Here is a 19,487-nt window from a genome sequence, read left to right as displayed (position 1 = left end):
CTCGTCGCGTCCAAGAAGACACTATGAGAGTATACAACGCGTATGGATGACGCAATATCTCCTGAGTTGGAATGTTGGAAGGTCGGGTAGCTCTGCAGCGGGGTAGCAAGATTTGTCGTCCAGTCGTTACCAGCTCCCACTGGTGCATTCAGACATGACGTGCCGGTACGCGATTGGCTGCGAGGGTCAGTCCCGGGGCATTGAGACACCCCATGTCATGTTTAAATGTCGTGGTTGATATTAGCAAGTGATTTCAGACGCGTCGACACGACCTCGAGGTGTCATGGGAAGGACAAAAGTTGCTTTCGCACACGAACACGCGTAGAAGCTCAATAATAATAGCGAATGGACCTGTCATGACGTATTGTTGGTGTTTGATGCACGCCGTCGAGGTGCAGAATTCGCGTGCTTTGTTCCCATGTGGCCTCTGCGTCAAGGCCCCTGACGCCAACTGGCAGCATCCCGCTAACATGGCTGACTTTAGCCTCGCCTGCTCTCCTGTCCGTGTCCACAATTTGTCGTCGACGACACTGGCACGCCTTTGACTGCCACTTCTTCATCCGTTGTTGCTGCTGCCTCGGGATGTTCGCTCGTCCTGTTGTCTCCAGAATCGTGCTATCCCACCTTATGTCGCTCTTTTAGCTACTTGCCAACAGCCTTTCTTTGTAATATTACCTTATAATAGCACTGCGTCACCAAACGGCATCCGCGCGAGACTCTCCAGACACGCGTTTCTTTGCCCCGAGCACTGACTTCAACCTCGTCGGAACTTTTGTCGCATCATTGACGCGCGAAGCATCCGAGACGGAAAAAAGAAGAGTTGCAGCTGACCGAGCTGTGCCAGCGTGGGAAACCCTTGAATGCAAGCTCGACGGTCCATCTCGTCCTCGCAGCATCCGCCCTCATCGCCCCCATTTGCTCCAGAGCACTTTGGCGAAGCGACCACTCCGCCTGAGGCGCGTGAAGCAGTCTCTCCCACTTGGACGGCCCCCTCTCCGGCTCGCACCCTTGGGCATTCGAGTCCAGAGCTCCCTCTACTTCCGTCCTTCTCCGTACTAGGAAACAACCCGCGGACTCCCTCCAACGCTGCGAGGCACGATAGAACCGATACTTCCTACTATACCGCCAGCTGGGGCAGTCCGTACAGACACCCGCCTCCAGTATTTAATCCTTCGCGTCAAGTTTCGACAAACTTCGGCAGCGACGACTTTGAAGAAGAAGCTTCTGGGCTCCAGTTTGGCCTTGGGCATTTACTCCCGTCTCGGCTAGATCTTCAGGAAGAGTCGCCGAACCAGTTCAATCTCGAGCATCTCATACCCCGTCTAGAACGGAACGCCTCGCCAAATCAGTTCACGCTCGAACACCTAATCCGATCTCGATTACCAAACCTAGTAACACCGACCAAAGAATCGCGAGCTTCTGGTACCACTCCCCGAGCGTCCGACACAAACCCTACTTCTCAAGAGTGGGTTGAACGGTTTCTAGAAGAGCGTTGGAACCGCGAGACAAACGACTGGCGAGATAACAATAGTGATACTGAGGGATCAAGTGGAGAACCGGATCTACCAATTGCTCCTCCGCCAAAAAGGGGACACAAGCAAAGGAACAACAACAAGACTCTGAACCAACAGGACTTTTGGCGACACTTTAGCAAGGACCAGAAAGAAGCACTCGGCAAGATGATGGCTTCCAAGTATGCGGATCCTGAGCCGTCACCGGCCAGGCAAAACTCGGGATCAGGTCCCAGTACCACACAACAGACGAACGGGCACAGTGCATCGGCTGAGAAGACGCCAGTACCGACACCTTCAAAAGCAGCTAAGCCGGCAGATGAAACTCCCAGCAAGCTAGCGAGCAATAATGCATCCAAATCAAACCAGGATCTATCGAGCAAGCCACTCCCCGACACTCCAAACAAGTCGTTTCTGGCACCTCCAGGCGCGGCGCCTGCGCAATCTCGAATGCGTAAGAAGGTGATTGTTAAAGGTAAAGGCTGCATCATTTCAATACCGCGCGACATTCCAAGGGGCAACCCTGGGTTCCCTCCGAGGCCGATGAGTGCAGAGGCTGTGAATGCAAAGCTCCGACAACTTGAGCAACAGGGTTACGACACTCGTGGCTTCAGTACTGGAGGTTTAGAGACACACAACCGAGCCATCTGGCCGGCAGAGGCCGATGTCCAAGCAGAACGTGCGAATGCCGGTTCGCGGTACACTGTCCGCATGTACAAAGAATCTGAATGGAAGAACTACCAGAATTCTTTGCTTGAAGCCAAGTTGGCAGCACTCGGTGTCAGCACTGGTGGCGAGGAAGACATTCCTCTCCCCTTGTCACGACAAGCATCGTCACAGCAACACCCAGGGCAGGTTTTCTCTCCGCCAATACCTACCTCTTCAGCTGGCAGCCTTCGTATGGCCAGGCAAGGCAGCATCGTATCTGGCGCTTTTCCGTTCGGGCCTTCGCCTGGGCACATGTCCCGACAGTCAATTGCTTCTCCAGCTGCATTTGCAGGGCCTTCGCCCGGGCACATGTCCGGGCACATGTCCCGACAGTCAATCGCGTCTCCAGCTGCATTTGCAGGACCGCGTCCAGGCATGCACATGCATCGTCACTCGACTTTTGGATCGCCTGCCAACTTTGCTCAGCATGGTTACTCGCCCTCAGGTACATGGTCGCCTGCTGGATACTTCAACTCTCAAGACGGACGCAGCGGTTCCCCTGCTCTTTCTTCTTTGAGCCGACCTGATCTTTCCGGTATGATCTCGCCACATTCTCCATTCGGCATGAGATCAAACCAGCAGTTTCCCATTACGCCGACGCAGAGGGACGACTTCCAATTGCAGATGCAACTACAACAGCAGCAGCTACAGAACCAACTTCTACAGCAGCAACAGCAACAAGTCCTTGGAATGCGACCATCCTCCACATTGGCCGAAGTACCCGAAGATGAAGATGAGGAAGACGAGGTTCCGGCGATGAAGCATGCCGCTAAATCTGCACCGGAGATCGCTGTACCGACTCCTCGCGGTCATCGTCATAACATTAGCGAGAACCTTGAACGCGAGGCTGCGAACGAAGAGTATCACTTGGAAGAAGTTATCGACAAGCAGTTTGCGGAAGGAGGAGACTTCAATACGGAGCCAGAGACTAACGTATCCTACAAGCCCTCTAACGCCGTGGCTAACCCTACGTGGGAGGACTCGCGAACGATCCTGCACCAACCTCAACCGCACAGCCGAGCACATTCGCTCGCCAAGTCTCAGAAGCCTGTCTCCTTCTCCTTCCCCGCCCAGCAGAATCCCCGCTCCGACAGCGACGGTGCGCAAACAGGCATCTCGGAGAACACAAACCCCAGCCTGGAGGACGGGGAGGTCCGCAACCCGGCACAGAACTCTGCACAGCACTCCCAGGCCCCATCCCAAGTCAGCAACTCTTGGAAGGACAACAAATTTGCCTTCAACAAGCCTACGTCCGCAATTCACAGCAAGCATGCTTCGCGCTCGTCTATCTCTAAGCTTAATGTTGAGGCTAAAGAGTTCAAGTTCAACCCTGCAGCGTCTTTCAGCCCAGGATCCTTCTCCTCGGGCTTCAGCTTCGCACCCGCAGTCAAGCCACCTACAGCAGCTGCTGGCCCAGACAACAACAAACCCAGTATCGATGGATTGGCGAACTTCAACGTGTCGGCTCCTGCCTTCAAACCGGATGCACCTGTGTTTAAACCAGATGCACCAGCATTCAAGCCCGTGGCTGAAGCGCCTGCGTTCAAGCCTGCTGCAGACAGCTCTCCGTTTCCCTCTGGTGGCTTCAACTTTTCAAGCCCGCCGTCCTTCAAGCCGGATGCGCCTGCATTCAACCCCGGAGTATCAACCTTCAATCCCAACAAGCCGGTCCCAGCTCCAACAAGTTTCTCATCGAAGATATTCGGTGATGTTAATCTGTCCGAAAGCGACATTGTCAAGCCAGCTACACGCTCCAAGGCGGTGCCGATTATCCGCCCGGACAACACGCGCCCGCAGACCCCTGAGACGGAAGGTCGGGAGGACCATGAGGACGAGTCTGGCCGACCTAGGCAAGCTGATGGCCGTGAGAAGCGAGTTCGACGTGATCGTGCTGATGGTGACGACGTACCCAAGTTTGCGCTCCAGCCAGTTCTTGCGTCGCAGCCTTTGGCCGAAGTCAGGCAGCCCAACGCTACTAAGCCGGAACCCCAAGTTGAACAGGAGGAGGCTGCAGAAGATAAGGAAAACATGTCGCCTGCGCGCAAGCAGACCAAGGCTCAATCGAAGAGCCCAGAGCCTTTGTCACAGCCGAAGCAAGAGGTCGTCATGGATCCTATTTCGCCTGCTCCAGAGAGCGATCTAGGTGCAGACGACGATACGCCTCATGCAAGCGACGTGCCTACACCTACTACTGAGGAACCTGAGCCATTGGGCAAGAAGCATACTCACAAGAGCACTCTATCAGCTAATGCCAAACCCTTCGAGTTCAAGCCCCAGTTCAACAGTGCCGGCTATGATTTCGGCTTCCATGTTACGAAGCCATCTCAGGTCGAAGATCCGGAGAAGAACCCAGTATCTCCACCAAGATATGCCAGCAGGAGCCCTGCTACCACGTACAGGCCTAGCGATGACGGCTCATTCAAGACCGCCATGGAATCTGGCAGGCGTAAGGGTTACCCTGAGAGTGAAAGCGCTGATTTCGACAACCTTGGTGATGCTTCCTTCAACGACATTGATGCTGTTATGAAGCACATGGATGGTGAAGGGTCGGACTTTGGCGTTGAGCGTGACGAGACTTCTTGGGATCAATCCTCGCCCCAGAGGACACCGAATGTGTTTGAGCGCAATGACCTGCAGCCCAACCTCAAGATGCGCAGTGACGCGCCTAGCCCCAGCCCCCGCCGTGGATTCTTTCCTGGACGGCCCATGCAGGGCTCTGCAACATCAGTGCAAGATCCATTTGACGACGAGCGGGCTGCGCTTCCATATGACTCGCCTGTACGTCGCCTGAACACTGTTGACGCCGGGCCTATGAGCGATTGGGACGAAGGCCTCCTTACCGAAGATGAGTCCAAGGTCCAGACGCGCAGTGGCTTCTTTGACAAGCATGTTGATGACCTCATGGGTCGTCTCCTGCAGGACCGCCTTGGCCCGCTAGAGCAAAACCTGCAAGGCATCCAAGAGGCGCTTGCAATGATGTCGCAACGTCCGGGACGCGGCCGCCGTAGCATGTCCACTAGCGCACGCCTGGACAGCGATGCCGACGACGAAGATGACGATGCCGGCACCGACGTTGACTACCGCAACCGATCTCGAGGAAAAGACAGGAGGTTGGAGAAGATCCGATCAATCGTCAAGGACGCGCTTGAGATGCACCAATCACAGATCACGTCTATTCCGGTGCCCGTACCTGAGCCAATGATCCCAGAGAAGATCCGGGAGATCGTCACCGATGCGCTTGCGCAACACCAGCCATCTGTGCAACCTGCTGAACCTGTTCCTGCTGATCAGATTCGTGCAATTGTCCAAGATGCGATTGCTTCTGCCAAGCCTGTGCAGGAAACTGTCGCTGAACCTCTCAAGCCTGAAGACATCCGCTCTATCCTTGCTGACATGCTTGCAACCCATGCTCCTCAGCCCGTGGAGCCGGTCAAGACTGATGATATTCGATCCATTGTGTTGGAGGCGTTCGAAATGCACGCTCCTCAGCCGTTGCCACCTCCAGTGCCTGAGCAGATCTGGCCTGACGACCTGAAAGCAATCGTTACCGAAGCTCTCGCGTCGCAGCAACAAACACCTGCCGTACAACCGGACACCATCCGTTCCATCGTCGCCGAAGCACTTGCATCCCACCAACCTCAAGCTCCTACCACGCCGACTGCCGACAATGTACAGCCAGATATGATCCGTTCTATTGTTGCCGAGGCCCTGGCGAACCAGAAGCCTGCTACTCTTGAGGCTCCCGTCGATATTCCACAGCCACAGCTTGATATGTCCGAGCTCTACCAAGTCATTGGTAGCCTCAAGGCTTCTATCGCGCAGACTACTAGTCACCATCTCCAGGCTGACGACGTGCGCGAGCTCGTTGATGATGTTTTGAGCCGCCATACCATGGAGATTGCCAAGCGTGAGGAATCCAAGGCCATCCATGAGAGGGATGTCCGTATCGCAGACCTTGAGGAGATGCTCAAAGAAGCCACTCTCCGTTTCAACTCTGAAGCTGAGGCCCGGCAAGCTATCGAGGCCCGCGAGGTGGACTCTGCGCGTTTGCTTAAGGTCACTGAGGAAGAGCTCACCCTTCTCCAGCAGGCCGCCCGTGATGATGAGCACAAGATTGGTACCTTGACCGAGGAGCGAGACGCTCTCCGTCGTAGCCTCGAATCGTACCAGGCCGATGCATCCGAAATGCGCGACAGACTGTCTACTCTTGACATTGAGAACGAGCAGCTCAAGCTTACAAACATCGCGTTGGAGAGCTCGGAGGAGGACCTCAAGAAGAGGCTCGATTCCGTCACCGCAGAGAACGAGGCACTTACGTTTACGCTCGAGGAACACCGACTCTCCGCCAGCAAGTGGCGTGGCGACCTTCAGGACGCTCACGAAGAAGGAGAGAAGCTACGCAAGGCTATCGGAGAGGCACGGTTCCAGGCCGAGGAGGCTACTCGCGTACGAGAGTCGATGCGTACCAAGCTTGAGAAGCTCCAACAAGATATGGTTGCCGCTTCACAGCAGGTTGCGTCTGAGCGTGCTCAATTCCAGAAACATGAGGAGGCGTCTGCGACGAAATATGAGGTCCTCAGTGCACGCATTGAAGCTGAGGGTCGCACACGGGAGCGTCTGGAGAGGGAGCTGGAGCGTTTGGAGACTCAGGAACGTGAGGGTATGAGACTCAGGATCCATCTCGAGCAAACGCAAAAGCACAACGCCAAACTGGAGGAGACCATTGAAGAGCTAAGGAAAGAGTCCATGGAGCACCAGAGGAACGCCCAACGCTATGAGCGTGATATGCGAGAGGCTAGGGATGCTGCGCACGTTGAGATCCGCCGCACCCGCGTGCTCATGGAGGCCGATGTCGATGCAGCTAACAACCAGGTCAACATCGTTCGACACGAGCTTGAGAGCGAGATCGCCCGTGTTCGTGCCGAGCTCGACCAGGTTCGCTTGGATGCTGATACGGCCAAGGAGAAGCACGAGCTGGATCTTGAGGCCGCTTCCGATGTCAAGAAGCAAGCTGTGCAAGAAGCGATGGAAAACAACAGACATAGCCTACACGAACAGCAGCGTACCTTCGAGCGTCAACTTGAGCACATCAAGCATGAGCATGCACGCGCCCTCGAATTTGCCCGCGAAGACAAAGATCGTGCCGAGGCTTTCCACAACGACAAGCTTGCACTGGCCGACTCCAAGCTCGATCACTTCAAGGACAAGATCGCGCTATTGGAAGAGAAGCTCCAGGTCGCGAAGGAAGCCGCCAGCGCCGCAGTCGCAGCAGCATCCAAATCTCCTACGTCCGTCTCTTCATTCGCTCCTAGCGGCGCAGAGAAGATCTCGCCTCAAGCGTTGCGCGAGTCTATTGGTGTACTCCAGGAGCAGCTACAAGAGCGTGAGGGACGTATCGAGTCTCTTGAGCGTCAGCTTGAAGAAGTTGACACCGAGGCTCCTGCTAAGCTAAAGGAACGCGATACTGAGATCAACTGGCTCCGTGAGCTACTCGGTGTACGTGTTGACGACCTGAACGACCTCATCACCTCTCTTGCGCAGCCAACCTTCGACCGCGAGTCCGTTCGTGACGCCGCAATCCGTATTCGCACAAACTTGCAGATGGAGCAATCTGAGAAGGAGCGTCTCATTTCAGGCGGACAACAATCCTTCCCCACCTTAAGCTCCCTCTCCAACTTTGCGTCACCCAAGGCAGTCCAGCTCGCCGCCGCCATTGGTAACTGGCGCAAGGGCCGTGGTGAAGCTACATCAGCTCTCGCAGGCACTTCGATCAACACGCGTACCCAGACACCATCCCGCGCCCAACCTCACTCCGCACAGTCTTTTCTCTCGGGTCTCATGACACCGCCGACATCCAACGCGCGCCGCACATCTGAAGTCTCATCATCATCGCAGCGCCCTCAGGCCATGCGCTTGAACTCCAATAGCTCGCGTGCCTCAACTGAAGCTGGATTCCCTGCACTGGGCAAACAGCCTCGTACGCCTCCTCTCATGAGGAAGCAGGCTTACGACCAAGACGCTGAAATTGAACCTTTTAGCGAGAGCGGCTTCTATGATGACGAGAGTACTGTTGATGGCGAGCTGACGCCATTAGCACTGAACTTTGGGAGGGAACTACAACGGTAGATTCTCTACTCTATCAAAACTGCAACCCTTTTTCCTTTGTTAACGTTTCCTTCTTGTTTCAGCTCGTACGAGCGTTCCTGTCTTTGCCGCTTTCATGGTTTTCATTGGTTCTCAAAGATTGCACCTAATGCTTGCTGCTTTGCTCGCGTTCTGTCTTTAGCGACTTATTGGTTGATCTTGGATTGGAATATATACCCCCGCAAGACCATATTTTCGCAGCCACTTTTGGTTACCTCAAATTGTATACAACATATCTCTTAGTTATATGGTTTCTTATGTATGTTCGGGACGATTGTGGGAGACCTGGGAGGGGAAAGGATCTAGATTAGCGCATCAGATTGTTAATATACTGTTTTCAAGTAGGTGGTGTCTTTTAATGTTGAAGAGAAATGTGATGATGAGTTTGGCATCTAGCTGAGCATGTTTCATCTAGTCGTTCTTCGGTAATCCTCGCTGTATGAACTACATTTTGAGTCGTACGTGTGAATTTGCTGGTTGTGCGTCTCGTTGTAGTTCCTCGAACAGTGTGGACGCATGCGGGCTCGTTTGTTGCCTAAACGATCTAATAATCGCATATACGAGGTGCGCTGTGGCCCTAACATATGCTAAGTATAACCTCAACCATGTCGTGTTCTCAGCGACTAGGTGGCATTTCATCCCCAAAACGTGGGTAGGCTGTGCGGCGAAGTGTCTTATTACTAACGTCGGCGACTGGTTCACCGGCAGCTCGGCGAGGTGGGTACCCCACGTTGCCAGTGACTAGCAGCCGCACCCGTAGCGCCTGCACGGCTTATGCTATCAGTGGGCTCTTGCGGCTACACTGCCTTAATGAGTGGTCAGATTTTGGGCGGCACGAACTCAGAAGAAAGTGTGCATGAAGATGCTGCGAAGGAAGCCCGGAGATCCTAGCTTGTCTGTAGGCTGGAAATGAGCGACTAAGCGTATGCAGAGGCAGTGGACACGCTCTCGTGCAGGGTCGGGAGCAGCTTGGCCTTAAGTAGACGCGTCCATGGACATCTGGAAATACCAATCTTACGAAGACACAGTACCACATACTTAGGTCATTTGACATTGCCTCAAATCATCTACCAACCCAAGCATGGAGGTTGTGAACAGACTGCCTACTGGGTCTATTGAAGACGATATATACACAGGATTCTGGATCAATCGTTCACTAGGCGGTTTTCACGGTGTGACTCTCACCCTCGGTCAGCAGTCCGGTGCTGTATTGATTGCATTCATCGCGTTGTATATCGGTGCAACGGGACGCAGCCTTTGGAAGATTATTCGGTTTGCACTACACATATTCTCTTCGAAGGAAACTGCCCAGGATGGCGTCTACCATCAACGACAAGCTACTCTGCGTAACACGCCTCTAGCACACGATGCAGCTCTTGGATTACTTCAAATAGACTTCGCATGGTACAAAAGAGCTGGAGACGTGCACAGAAGAATAATTCCTACCGCTTGGCTCGCAATCATGGTTTCGGCGGCATCAGTCGGGCTGAGTATTCTCTGCACTGCGAAACAGCCATACGAGACCGTGCTGATCTTACATAGGTATTATGTCATCAAGGGCTTTGCTCATTACGACGAATGAGGCTTTGATCTCCGGTCGTGACTGTGGTGTACTTCCATGGGATGACGTTGGGGACACGAATGCGGTCGACCCACTCATGCAGTATTACACGCAAGTAGGCACCAAATCCTTTTCGTACGCCGCTCAATGCTATAACGGAACTAAGGCACGGCGTGTCGGAAGCTGCAATGCTTTCACTCAAACGGCCTTGCCGTTGACCATTGTCAAAAATGCATCGTGTCCATTTGCGGAGGAAGTGTGTATTTCTAATGCAAGCAACCTCGTTATTGATACAGGACATCTAGATTCCGACAGGCATTTGGGATTGAACATTGGTCCTCGCTTTACTCTTCGCCACAGAAATCATTGCGCGCCACTGCGTACACAAGAATACACCGAGACAATCACAGACTAGGATTCCGGAAGGCGTTTTCTCACATACAAGTACGGGTCGCTCACGAAAAGTGCCAACGTTACCGAGCATTTCGTCTACAAGTTCGATCTTGACAGGGGACGACCACAGGGCGATGGGGCATCCGTCGCTGATTATAAGATTTTGTAGGTTCCGCCTCCACCGCGCAGATGTCGAGGATCGATCGCGTTATCCTTGCAGTACTTCGACCACTTCAAGCTAATGAAATTTTAGCATTGCTCGAGAATACGAGTGGATACCCGAGCTTCACACAAGTAGCGGCTCTATCACACTCTACTTTTTGGATGCTTCTGAAATAGTTGCGTTCAACAAAAGCAGCGATCCCTGGTTTTCAAGGACTATTCCCTACTACGGAAACGTCACAGGTAATCACTCGCAAAGCGAAGGTGCTGGTGTGCTAGGTTGCGTCATAGAGCACACTCTTTGCAACCCAGATCTCCCAGCAAGCACAGCATGCGTCTCTATCTCTACAGACGATAGTTCTGATGTCGTTGCAAGCGTTTGGACAAATGCGCAGGATCAGTCATTCATTCGTCCTTTCATATCAGCATCAGTGCTCACTCCTGGCTACCTCAGCGCTTGGTACTTGCTACGCGGAGTATCAACCCTCCTTTCTCGGAACACTATCCTTGGGAACATGCAAATGTCTTACCTTTCCGAAGACCAATGGCAATATGAGCATGAATACATGTTCAAGGCAAACCTATTTGCTGTGCAATCGACGATGGTCAACTATGCACGAGGCTTCTGGATCGGTGCAGATACCATCTGCGGGGAAGAGACTGAATGTAAAAGAACATGTTACAGCCAGGTTTGTACTTGATCAAATTCGGAGGATACGACTGACCATGACTACAGAGAGTTAGATCCTTGACGCACTATTCCTTCAGGGTCTGGACTCTTGCTCTCATATTACTCCTCGGTGGACTTGTCATGCTCACATCGATGTCCATGGAGTACATACTGGCTTCCAAACGCATGCAGGCCGTCTTGCAGCGCTACCCAAAGCTCGCGTACGCCTACGCGGAATGGTCAACAGGCTCGACATTGCAGTTGCAACGATTGGCGTACGAAAATCTAGGCTTGGGCAGTTGGAAAAATACACAAAATGATGTTCCGGTGACAGATCCAGGCGCCAGACTTGCTACATTGGATACCAGCAACATGAAGCATGTTCGCATGGTGCAACCAAGCGAGGTGATGAATCAATTGCTCATAGCTGAGGGAGATACTCGTTATAAACCAAACACTGGTTATGTAAGAGTCTCTAGTACTGAGCATATATAGATGAACACAATGACGCCTCATTAGTTTCGAAATCAACATTAATCTGCAGGCTCTAAAGCAGAGCATTACAAACTAAATATGTCTAGTGCAGAGATCCAATACACGCAAGTCTATTGTTGATTTCTCTCGTGTCATTTACTTGCCACCCTGATTAAAGTTCATACTATATCCCCCACTCTTCTCATCCTTGGTAAACTGAAAATTCTCCGTACTCAACCCAAACGGCTTCAGAATTCCATTTCCCAACTGTTTCAACTTGCCCATCATATCTGCCATCTCCGTATTCTTCGCTTCGTCTAGCTGGCTTGGTAGTTTCCGTAACGCCGTTTGTACGGCTTTCTGGTCGAGGCTGGAGAGCTGGTGTGGTGGCTTGGAAAGTGCTTGGTAGTCTTCCAGTGAGCCTTGTAGAGAGGCCCAGCCACCAACTTCGTGACGTGCTTTTGCGCGGCGGAGGAGAGCTTTTGTACGGAGTTTGTGGACGTCGTTTATTGTGTGGTTGGTGCGGGTTAGAGCATCGAGGTAGAGTTCGGTTGTGTCGTCGATTTCGGCGATTGCGCCGCCGCCTGTTGCTTCTTTCCCGCCTTCATCCTTTCCTGCGTCTTTTGGTGCTGGGGGGTCTATTCGGTCTAAGGCCTCTAATGCTTGTGTTGCGGATTCTACGGCTTGCTTCCACTCTTCCAACTTCAAGTGGCATGCTGCAATATTCGAACGGAGGACGGCAATGTCGTATTCAAGGTACGATGGACATACCGCTAGAGCTTTTTCGTAGCCTTGTATCGCGCCATTGTACTCGCCGGATGTGAATGTCTTATTTGCTGAGGCTTTTTCGGTGTTCGACTCGTCAAGTAGCTTTTTCTCTTCGTCTGGCGGAAATATTTCCGGTGTTGACGTTTCGATTGCAGATGCCTCGGCTTTTTTCGTTGTTTCGTCCTGCGACGCCATGGTCGTGTGTGGTGTCAGCGTTGTTATGCAGGTGCGCGTGTAGAAAAGGTAGATCTGTTTTCGAAGTGACGTCTGTGGACGGGAGGTCCGACTAGCGTGCCTCGGCCACGTGGGGTAAACCCCAACTTTCTACAACCCTCCATTGTACCTATACAAGAACCTCCAATACCCCAATCCTGATTGTAATCCGCCTGGGTACCTTCAAGATGAGCTCTACGTGTGTACCAACCTCGAAAATTGTACGAAACTGTGCTAATCGTCACCAGTACTACCCCACCACCCCGCATCCGGGCAGCGCTCTTCGACATGGACGGTACGAAAGTACTCACCTTGAAACCTGATCCCAACTAACCCCATTTACAGGTCTCCTCATCGACTCCGAAGACCTCTACAGCATAGTAACAAACACTATCCTAGAACGCTACGGCCGCCCTCCCCTCCCATGGTCCATAAAAGCGCAACTCCAAGGCCGCCCCGGCCCCCAAGCTGGCAAGATCTTCCACGCCTGGGCCCAACTCCCCATAACACACGAGCAGTTTCTCGCCGAACAAAAAGAACTCCAGAAGAATCTATTCCAAAACTGCAAACCATTACCCGGTGTTCTGGATCTGTTAGCAGGGCTAAAGAGTAGAGGCGTACACATGGCGCTCGCGACGAGCAGTCACAAGGCCATGTTCGAAGTCAAGACTGCACATCTGGGGCACGTGTTTGAGAATTTTAAACAGGAACATCAGGTGCTGGGTGATGACCCTAGGATACCTTCTGGACGTGGGAAACCCGCACCGGATATTTACTTACTCGCTCTGTCCACACTCAACAAGACGCTTGAAGCGGAGGGCCAGCCGCCCATACAACCAGAGGAGTGTCTCGTCTTTGAAGATAGCGTGCCGGGAGTGGAGTCAGGAAGGAGAGCAGGTATGCAGGTGGTTTGGTGTCCGCATCCGGAACTGCTTGTTGAGTATAAGGGGAGGGAGAAGGAGGTGCTGGCAGGACTGACGGGAGAACACAAAGAGGATGAGGAAATCCAATTGCAGAAGACTGAGGTGGAGGTTGCTCAGGGGAAGAGGAAATTCGGTATGCCGGGAGAGATTGATGACGGTTGGGGAAGGCTACACAAAAGCTTGGAGGATTTCCCATATGATAGCTATGGTATGGGAACCAAGTCGTGAGTTTCTCATGAAAGACTACCGCCTTCAGTCTATGAGGTGGTAAGATGAAGAAGACTACACATCAAGAAGATACCCAAAGAACAATGCAATCTTCATTCTATACTTTAGAAGCTTAATTCCAGTCATGAAAACATGATTCGTGTTCTTTTGTCATATACCCCATGGTGTGATCATTACCTGCACCAGCACGCTTAGGATGGACTCTGAAATACGCAGCGACATATAGATGTAACCTTTCCCGTCCTCGGTCAGGTATCAGACTCCAACCCTATCCCAAAAAGATCGAGTAGTAACGCCGGCCAGTCATGCGCGCCACCCAATCAATCTCGTGCAGTCATAAGCTTGTCGCGAGAAGATGGAGCAACTACGCAACCTCCTCGATCTTGGGCTTGTCGCCTGATGCAGCCGCCTCGGGTGCGGCCTTGTCCTTGCTGTCCTCGTCGTTCTCAAGCTCGGGCATGTCATCGTCATCATCGTCGCTGTCGTCTCCGCCCATACCACCCATGCCTGGCATACCACCAGCACCACCCATGCCTTGCATCATGCTGGCCATGTCCATGCCTTCCATTCCTGGCATGCCGCCGCCGCCAGCGCCGAGCTTGCTAAAGTCGATGCCGCCGAAGCCACCGTCACCACCGCCCATACCGCCAGCGCCGGCCATTGGGTTCATCTGGTTCATGGAGTCGTCCTCGGGTGCCTCGTCTTGCTCGTCCTCGTCAACCCACTGTGATGAGTTAGTGCACCGTTCTCGATCCATTGGGTATCGCCCAGCTTACCTTGTCGAAGTTGGTCTTCAGGAAGTGCATCTTCTTGTTCTCCTTGAGCAGGCGGGGCCAGAACTCCTCCTTGAGCTCCTTCTTGCGCAATACCATTGTGACATCGCGACCGCTGTGGCTTATCTTGGACTCCTTGGGGTCGATCTCGGCGAAGAACTCGAGGTCGATGGCGTATGTGACTTTCTTGGACGTTGAGGTACCCTTGAAGCTAAGTGACTGCTCCTTGAGGTCCAGCTTCAGATCTGACTCGGGTACATCGGCGGCGACGATGGTGAGGTATACGTAGTTCTTCTCGGGGTCGTCGCTGGATGAGCGTTGCGCCCAGGTGACTGTCGCGCGTTAGCATTTGTCGAGTATGGTCCATGCAGGCTCTGCGGATGCTCTTGTATCGGTCGCTAATAAGGAATTCGAGATGCACGTGAACCCCAAGATTGTACGCGGGGAAATAACCATAGGGAGTGCTCCGATAACATCTTTAGAGCTCGCATAGCGGGCAAGGCTGCAGCTTACCTTCGGGAGTGACAGTGGTCATGTTGAAGGTGATAACTCTTAGTTGTTGCTTTCAATCGGACTTGAGGTTTCGTTCGCAATGTACGAGTGGTGGTCTCGGGCGTCTGTTGTGTAGTTGTAGTGTAGTGTTTGTCTGGACGAAGCAGATTGAAGGTGGAAGAAATGCAGTGATGTGGAGGGACTAGCGTGGAAAGCAATAGAAGCCCTATGGAAACTTGAAGTTGAACGCCCCGGTTTTGGTCGATCAATTACGGAAAGCAACTCGTAGGAATATGCAAGCTGTGGATTCTACAGGTGTCTTAGATGCGCTTGATTGTCTCTGCCAACGTTGTGTTGACCGACGATGCTCGATGCTCGATGCTCGATGCTTGAGGCTAGTGGGTTGCAACTGCCCCGCGAAAGAGCTCAACGTCACAATGGGCCCGAGCTCGGTCCTGGAGCGGTTGCAAGGCACCGCTACTACAACACCTCGGGACCCTTGAACATGCACATGATGCCATCCCACCCGAATATACTGGCCCGACCTTTTGCAAATTACTCTTAATCGCCTCAATAACTATCGAGTAACCTGATACGGCCCAAACCACACGCGCTCTGCACATACCTTCACCGACTCCCGCTGTATCCGCACCTAATCGCGCATACATCATTCACGCCGGAGCATCAAGCGGCTCAGACGCGCAGAGTACGTTACATTGAGCGCCCACCATGGAGACCATCAGAGGTCTCCTGTGGAAGCCCACGCCAGAGGAGCAGGTACACCAACCCGTCCAGATGCACACCCACGCAGCCCTCTAACAACCCCCCAGAAGCGCAAATGCAACGCCCTCGTCCGCCAAAATGTCCGCAAACTCGACCGCGACATCCAACAACTCAAAGCCACGGAACAAAAAACCAAGACGCTCATCCAACAATCCTCCAAACGCGCCCAACGCAACCCCTCCATGGCCAAGCAAGCCAACCAAGACGTCCGCATCTTCGCCCGCGAACTCATCCGCGTACGGAAACAAAACAATCGGCTCATGACATCCAAGGCGCAGCTCAATAGCGTGCAAATGCAAGTCAACGAAGCCTTCTCCGTCCGGAAGATTGAAGGCAGCATCAAAGCAAGCACAGGCATCATGAAGGACGTAAACAGTCTGGTCCGACTACCAGAACTGACTGGCACAATGCGCGAGTTAAGCTCTGAATTGATGAAGGCGGGTATCATTGAGGAGATGCTGGATGATACACTGGGCGAGAACGAGATGTTGGAGGGCGAGGCGGATGAAGCCGAGGAGGAGGTTGACAAGGTGTTGAGCGAGGTGCTCAAGGATAGATTACCGCCAAGTAAGGCCAAGGAGGAAGAACTGCCTAGTGCGCCACAAGCTGAAGAGGAGGAGGAAGATGATCAGGCCGAGATGCTCGCGCAGATGCGGGGACGACTTGAGGCGCTCAAGAGCTGAGCTCGTCCATCATCTTACCTTTTGAACCGCCGTACTATGCACAGCATACGTCGTGCGTTGACACGGAGTTAAGGCGTATTAGAGGAGCTTCTTACATATCCCCAAATCGAAACAGCAGTCACGTCCATCATCGTTCACCAGCCAGAATAAGTTGAAACACCGCATACCCTAAAGGACCCATATGATAACATCAACATGTCTTCATCTAAAGCGCGCCGAAGCGCGAACACGGCCCTGTCAAACTACATGCCTCATAACTTTTTGGTATCAAGTCGTAATTCAGTCATCCACCCGGCTAGACCCAGGACAAAGTACCGATCCATCGTGACAACACTTCCGCCTCCTCTCTTACTACAAAGAGGGGGGGGGCTAATACCCCCCAGCATATGAAACATCCTTCTTAATCCCCTCTGATGATCTTGCCAACAAACTTCAACTCCCATTCCTTTGGATCCTCGCCTACAAATCTCGCATTCGTCTTCTGATCGAGCAGTTGCACTGTAACGGCAATGCCATCGTACCATTCCCGTACTCGATCATTGGTGTCTTCGCTCCATACCGTTAGTACGCCATCTGGGCTGCGCGGTGTGGGTTTAGGAGGAACACCCCTCATCTTAAGTAGCATGTTAAGTATATCGCTGAACTTCTCGCCTTGCTGAGAAAAGGTCGATGGAGATCTATCGAGCGGCCACCTAGGGTTACGGAGTGATTGGTGAGCAGCAAGGTCCAGTGTATGGCCGGATGGCGAAGAGGTGGATTGTAGAGCTGTAGCCAAGTCGTTGTCTACAGTTGGTGGTTGTTTGAAAGCGTCCTCAGCTTCTGGGGCGGTTGGGCTGGTAGAGGGCATTTCCCAGGAGCGGAAGAGCCAACACATGCGCTCTACACAGGCGAGGAGAATGACGGCGACTAGGAACGTTTCGAAGGGGTTAGCTTGTTGACGCTGGAGGAGTCGTCGTTCTAGATCATTCATCACGACGCGTGCTAGACATGCGGCCCGCTTTTCGGTTGCACCCATGAGCTGCATGGTGATGAGGTTGTAGGATGATTCGTTGTCGAGAGGCGTGATGGGCGTGCGGATAGCGTCTTCCAGATCCGTTGGCGCCAGTATAGAAGGTGTAACAGTAGGTGCCAGTGAAGGGTTTGAAAACAGATACCATTCGAAATTCCGGGATGTGAGTACCCGTGTAAGGTTCCATAGCTCCAGTGCTTTTGAAATGAGACCGTCTGGGCTTGACGATGCGACACTCTTTGCAATCTGTACCGTCATTCTCATGAAATTCGAGTCTTCGGTATCGGAAAAGTGACCACCCATCTTCTTGATGTAATGGTCTAGCTTCCCACTGACATCGTCATCACTGTCAATCAGTTCGAGATCTGGTGAAGCTAATCCAGCGAAAATCGTAGGATCGATATCCGTATTCTGGGCTGTTTGCGTCTGCTGGCACTTCAGCGGTGTGAAGGTAGCAAAGATGCCAGAATGAGGAAAGTGGGTTGCTTCTATGCGCCCTGGTGTTTGGTCGAGCCGTATCTGGCCCTTCGCTTGATTCGTGGCATGGAACGCTAGCACGCTATGGAGACCTGCAGAGTAGAGACCGAACTCCTCTGCAATCCTTGTTCTAATACACGGCTGCTTCCACAATCGCGCGCTCTCGACGTTCTGGCAGGTATTGCATGGGTTGTCGCCTGAGCATGGCTTCTTTAGCATGCGACACCGAATGCACGCGCCTCGTTTTCGCACCTCCTGCACTTCTTTTCGTCTAGAATCCGAGAAACGACCCCTGACCTTGGGCTTGGCTGGCTTCTGATTCATGCTGAAGTCGGTTGTGAAGTGACTCTGGTTGGCTGGACTCATTACAAGCGGTCGTTGCTGGCTCATGCCCTTGTGTAGCTGGTCGTTCGCATGCATCTGCTCCTTGCCATGGTCTTGTAACATGGGGTCCAGGGAGTTGGGCTGTATGTTCGGCCAATGTCCACGTGCCTGTGGATGGAAGAACTTTCCATCCGACATGCCTTGCATCCCATGTGCTGAGAGATTCATGTCCGACTCCATAGGCATGCCGTTTGACAGTGGCATGAGATCATTTGCTGCCGATGCAGCCATGACGAGCGATGGAACCATGTGCGACATGGAACCAGAGCTTGACAAAGGCATGTGGCCCATATGAGGTGAAGCTGTTGGAGAGTGATGCAATGGCCCATTGAACTGGTACATGGATGGCATCGCCGGCGCATGCGACATGTCCATACCATGTGACAGACCACCCATATCAGAGCCATCAGGCCGATCGTCCTGTATCAGGAACTCATCCAACAACCCTGCATGGCTTGCGTTATTGTTATTGTTGTTGTGGTGAGCCTGCGACGGCTGCTTCTCTGCCATGCGCTTCCCAGAAAGGTCCAGATGTTGTCGCGACACCTCGGCCAGCGTCTCTAGCGCTGAGAGCTGCTTCGACGGCGCAAAAGGGAGGTTCATCTTTTGGCCATGCTGCATTTGGCTCGGCCCGGGTGCGTTCGTAGAGGCCGTCTGCGTCATATTGTCGGGGAGTGGCAGCTCGTGCATTTGCAGCAGCGCGCGCTGGCGGTCTTGGAGGGGTAGCGCGGGACATTTTTTGACGAGGTGATTCGTGAGGCTATCTATGCGACCTTTGGGAAACTGATTTCTGTCAGCTATCACCGTCAACTTTTCGCAGCGCGGGGTCTCTCACCTTCTCACCGCATGACTTGCAGGTGTGTTGGTAGCGATTGCTTGCATCTTCCAGCTTCGGACCGCGCTCGAAGTACTCGAGAATCAATTGGTTGGGTCGGCGACCCATGATGGGCCCAAAAGTTGCACACTTCGAATCTGTGGTGGGTGACGGAATATTACTGCCGGAAGTATTTGGCGGTCAGTAGCCGGCGGTCCAAGAAAGCTGTAGTGTGCCATGGTTGGTTGGTGGATGCAACAACTTAGCGCTACCGTCAGCCCTACCCCAGATCTGACATCATCTCCATCTTTCACTTG

General features: G+C 53.0%; 6 protein-coding genes across 6 annotated transcripts; 3 read left to right on the top strand and 3 right to left on the bottom strand.

The window, feature by feature from the left end:
• Window positions 1-860: 860 nt before the first annotated feature.
• On the top strand, window positions 861-11,644 carry ALTATR162_LOCUS4872 (uncharacterized protein; the record flags this gene model as incomplete). Its single annotated transcript, XM_043312488.1, has 4 exons — window positions 861-1,137; window positions 1,183-8,341; window positions 10,571-11,168; window positions 11,216-11,644. 4 exons carry the CDS (start codon window positions 861-863, stop codon window positions 11,642-11,644), a joined length of 8,463 nt encoding a protein of 2,820 aa, XP_043168423.1.
• A 135-nt stretch (window positions 11,645-11,779) lies between these two features.
• Window positions 11,780-12,586, bottom strand: ALTATR162_LOCUS4871 (uncharacterized protein; the record flags this gene model as incomplete). The annotated part of the gene is made up of 1 exon (XM_043312487.1): window positions 11,780-12,586. One exon carries the CDS (start codon window positions 12,584-12,586, stop codon window positions 11,780-11,782), a length of 807 nt encoding a protein of 268 aa, XP_043168422.1.
• Window positions 12,587-12,792: 206 nt separating this feature from the next.
• On the top strand, window positions 12,793-13,755 carry ALTATR162_LOCUS4870 (uncharacterized protein; the record flags this gene model as incomplete). Its single annotated transcript, XM_043312486.1, has 3 exons — window positions 12,793-12,803; window positions 12,853-12,899; window positions 12,950-13,755. The coding sequence occupies 3 exons, from the start codon at window positions 12,793-12,795 to the stop codon at window positions 13,753-13,755; spliced, it is 864 nt and encodes a 287-aa protein (XP_043168421.1).
• Window positions 13,756-14,119: 364 nt separating this feature from the next.
• On the bottom strand, window positions 14,120-15,063 carry ALTATR162_LOCUS4869 (uncharacterized protein; the record flags this gene model as incomplete). Its single annotated transcript, XM_043312485.1, has 3 exons — window positions 14,120-14,479; window positions 14,532-14,860; window positions 15,042-15,063. The coding sequence occupies 3 exons, from the start codon at window positions 15,061-15,063 to the stop codon at window positions 14,120-14,122; spliced, it is 711 nt and encodes a 236-aa protein (XP_043168420.1).
• A 686-nt stretch (window positions 15,064-15,749) lies between these two features.
• ALTATR162_LOCUS4868 (uncharacterized protein) lies at window positions 15,750-16,486 on the top strand (the record flags this gene model as incomplete). The annotated part of the gene is made up of 2 exons (XM_043312484.1): window positions 15,750-15,797; window positions 15,851-16,486. 2 exons carry the CDS (start codon window positions 15,750-15,752, stop codon window positions 16,484-16,486), a joined length of 684 nt encoding a protein of 227 aa, XP_043168419.1.
• Window positions 16,487-16,886: 400 nt separating this feature from the next.
• On the bottom strand, window positions 16,887-19,299 carry ALTATR162_LOCUS4867 (uncharacterized protein; the record flags this gene model as incomplete). Its single annotated transcript, XM_043312483.1, has 2 exons — window positions 16,887-19,139; window positions 19,192-19,299. 2 exons carry the CDS (start codon window positions 19,297-19,299, stop codon window positions 16,887-16,889), a joined length of 2,361 nt encoding a protein of 786 aa, XP_043168418.1.
• Window positions 19,300-19,487: the final 188 nt, after the last annotated feature.

This window comes from Alternaria atra (genome assembly GCF_907166805.1).
Source record: "Alternaria atra isolate CS162 genome assembly, contig: 23, whole genome shotgun sequence".
Taxonomy (NCBI): Eukaryota; Fungi; Ascomycota; class Dothideomycetes; order Pleosporales; family Pleosporaceae; genus Alternaria; species Alternaria atra.
The sequence above is the reverse complement of the archived record's forward strand: the minus strand, read 5'-3'. Positions and strand labels throughout refer to the sequence as shown.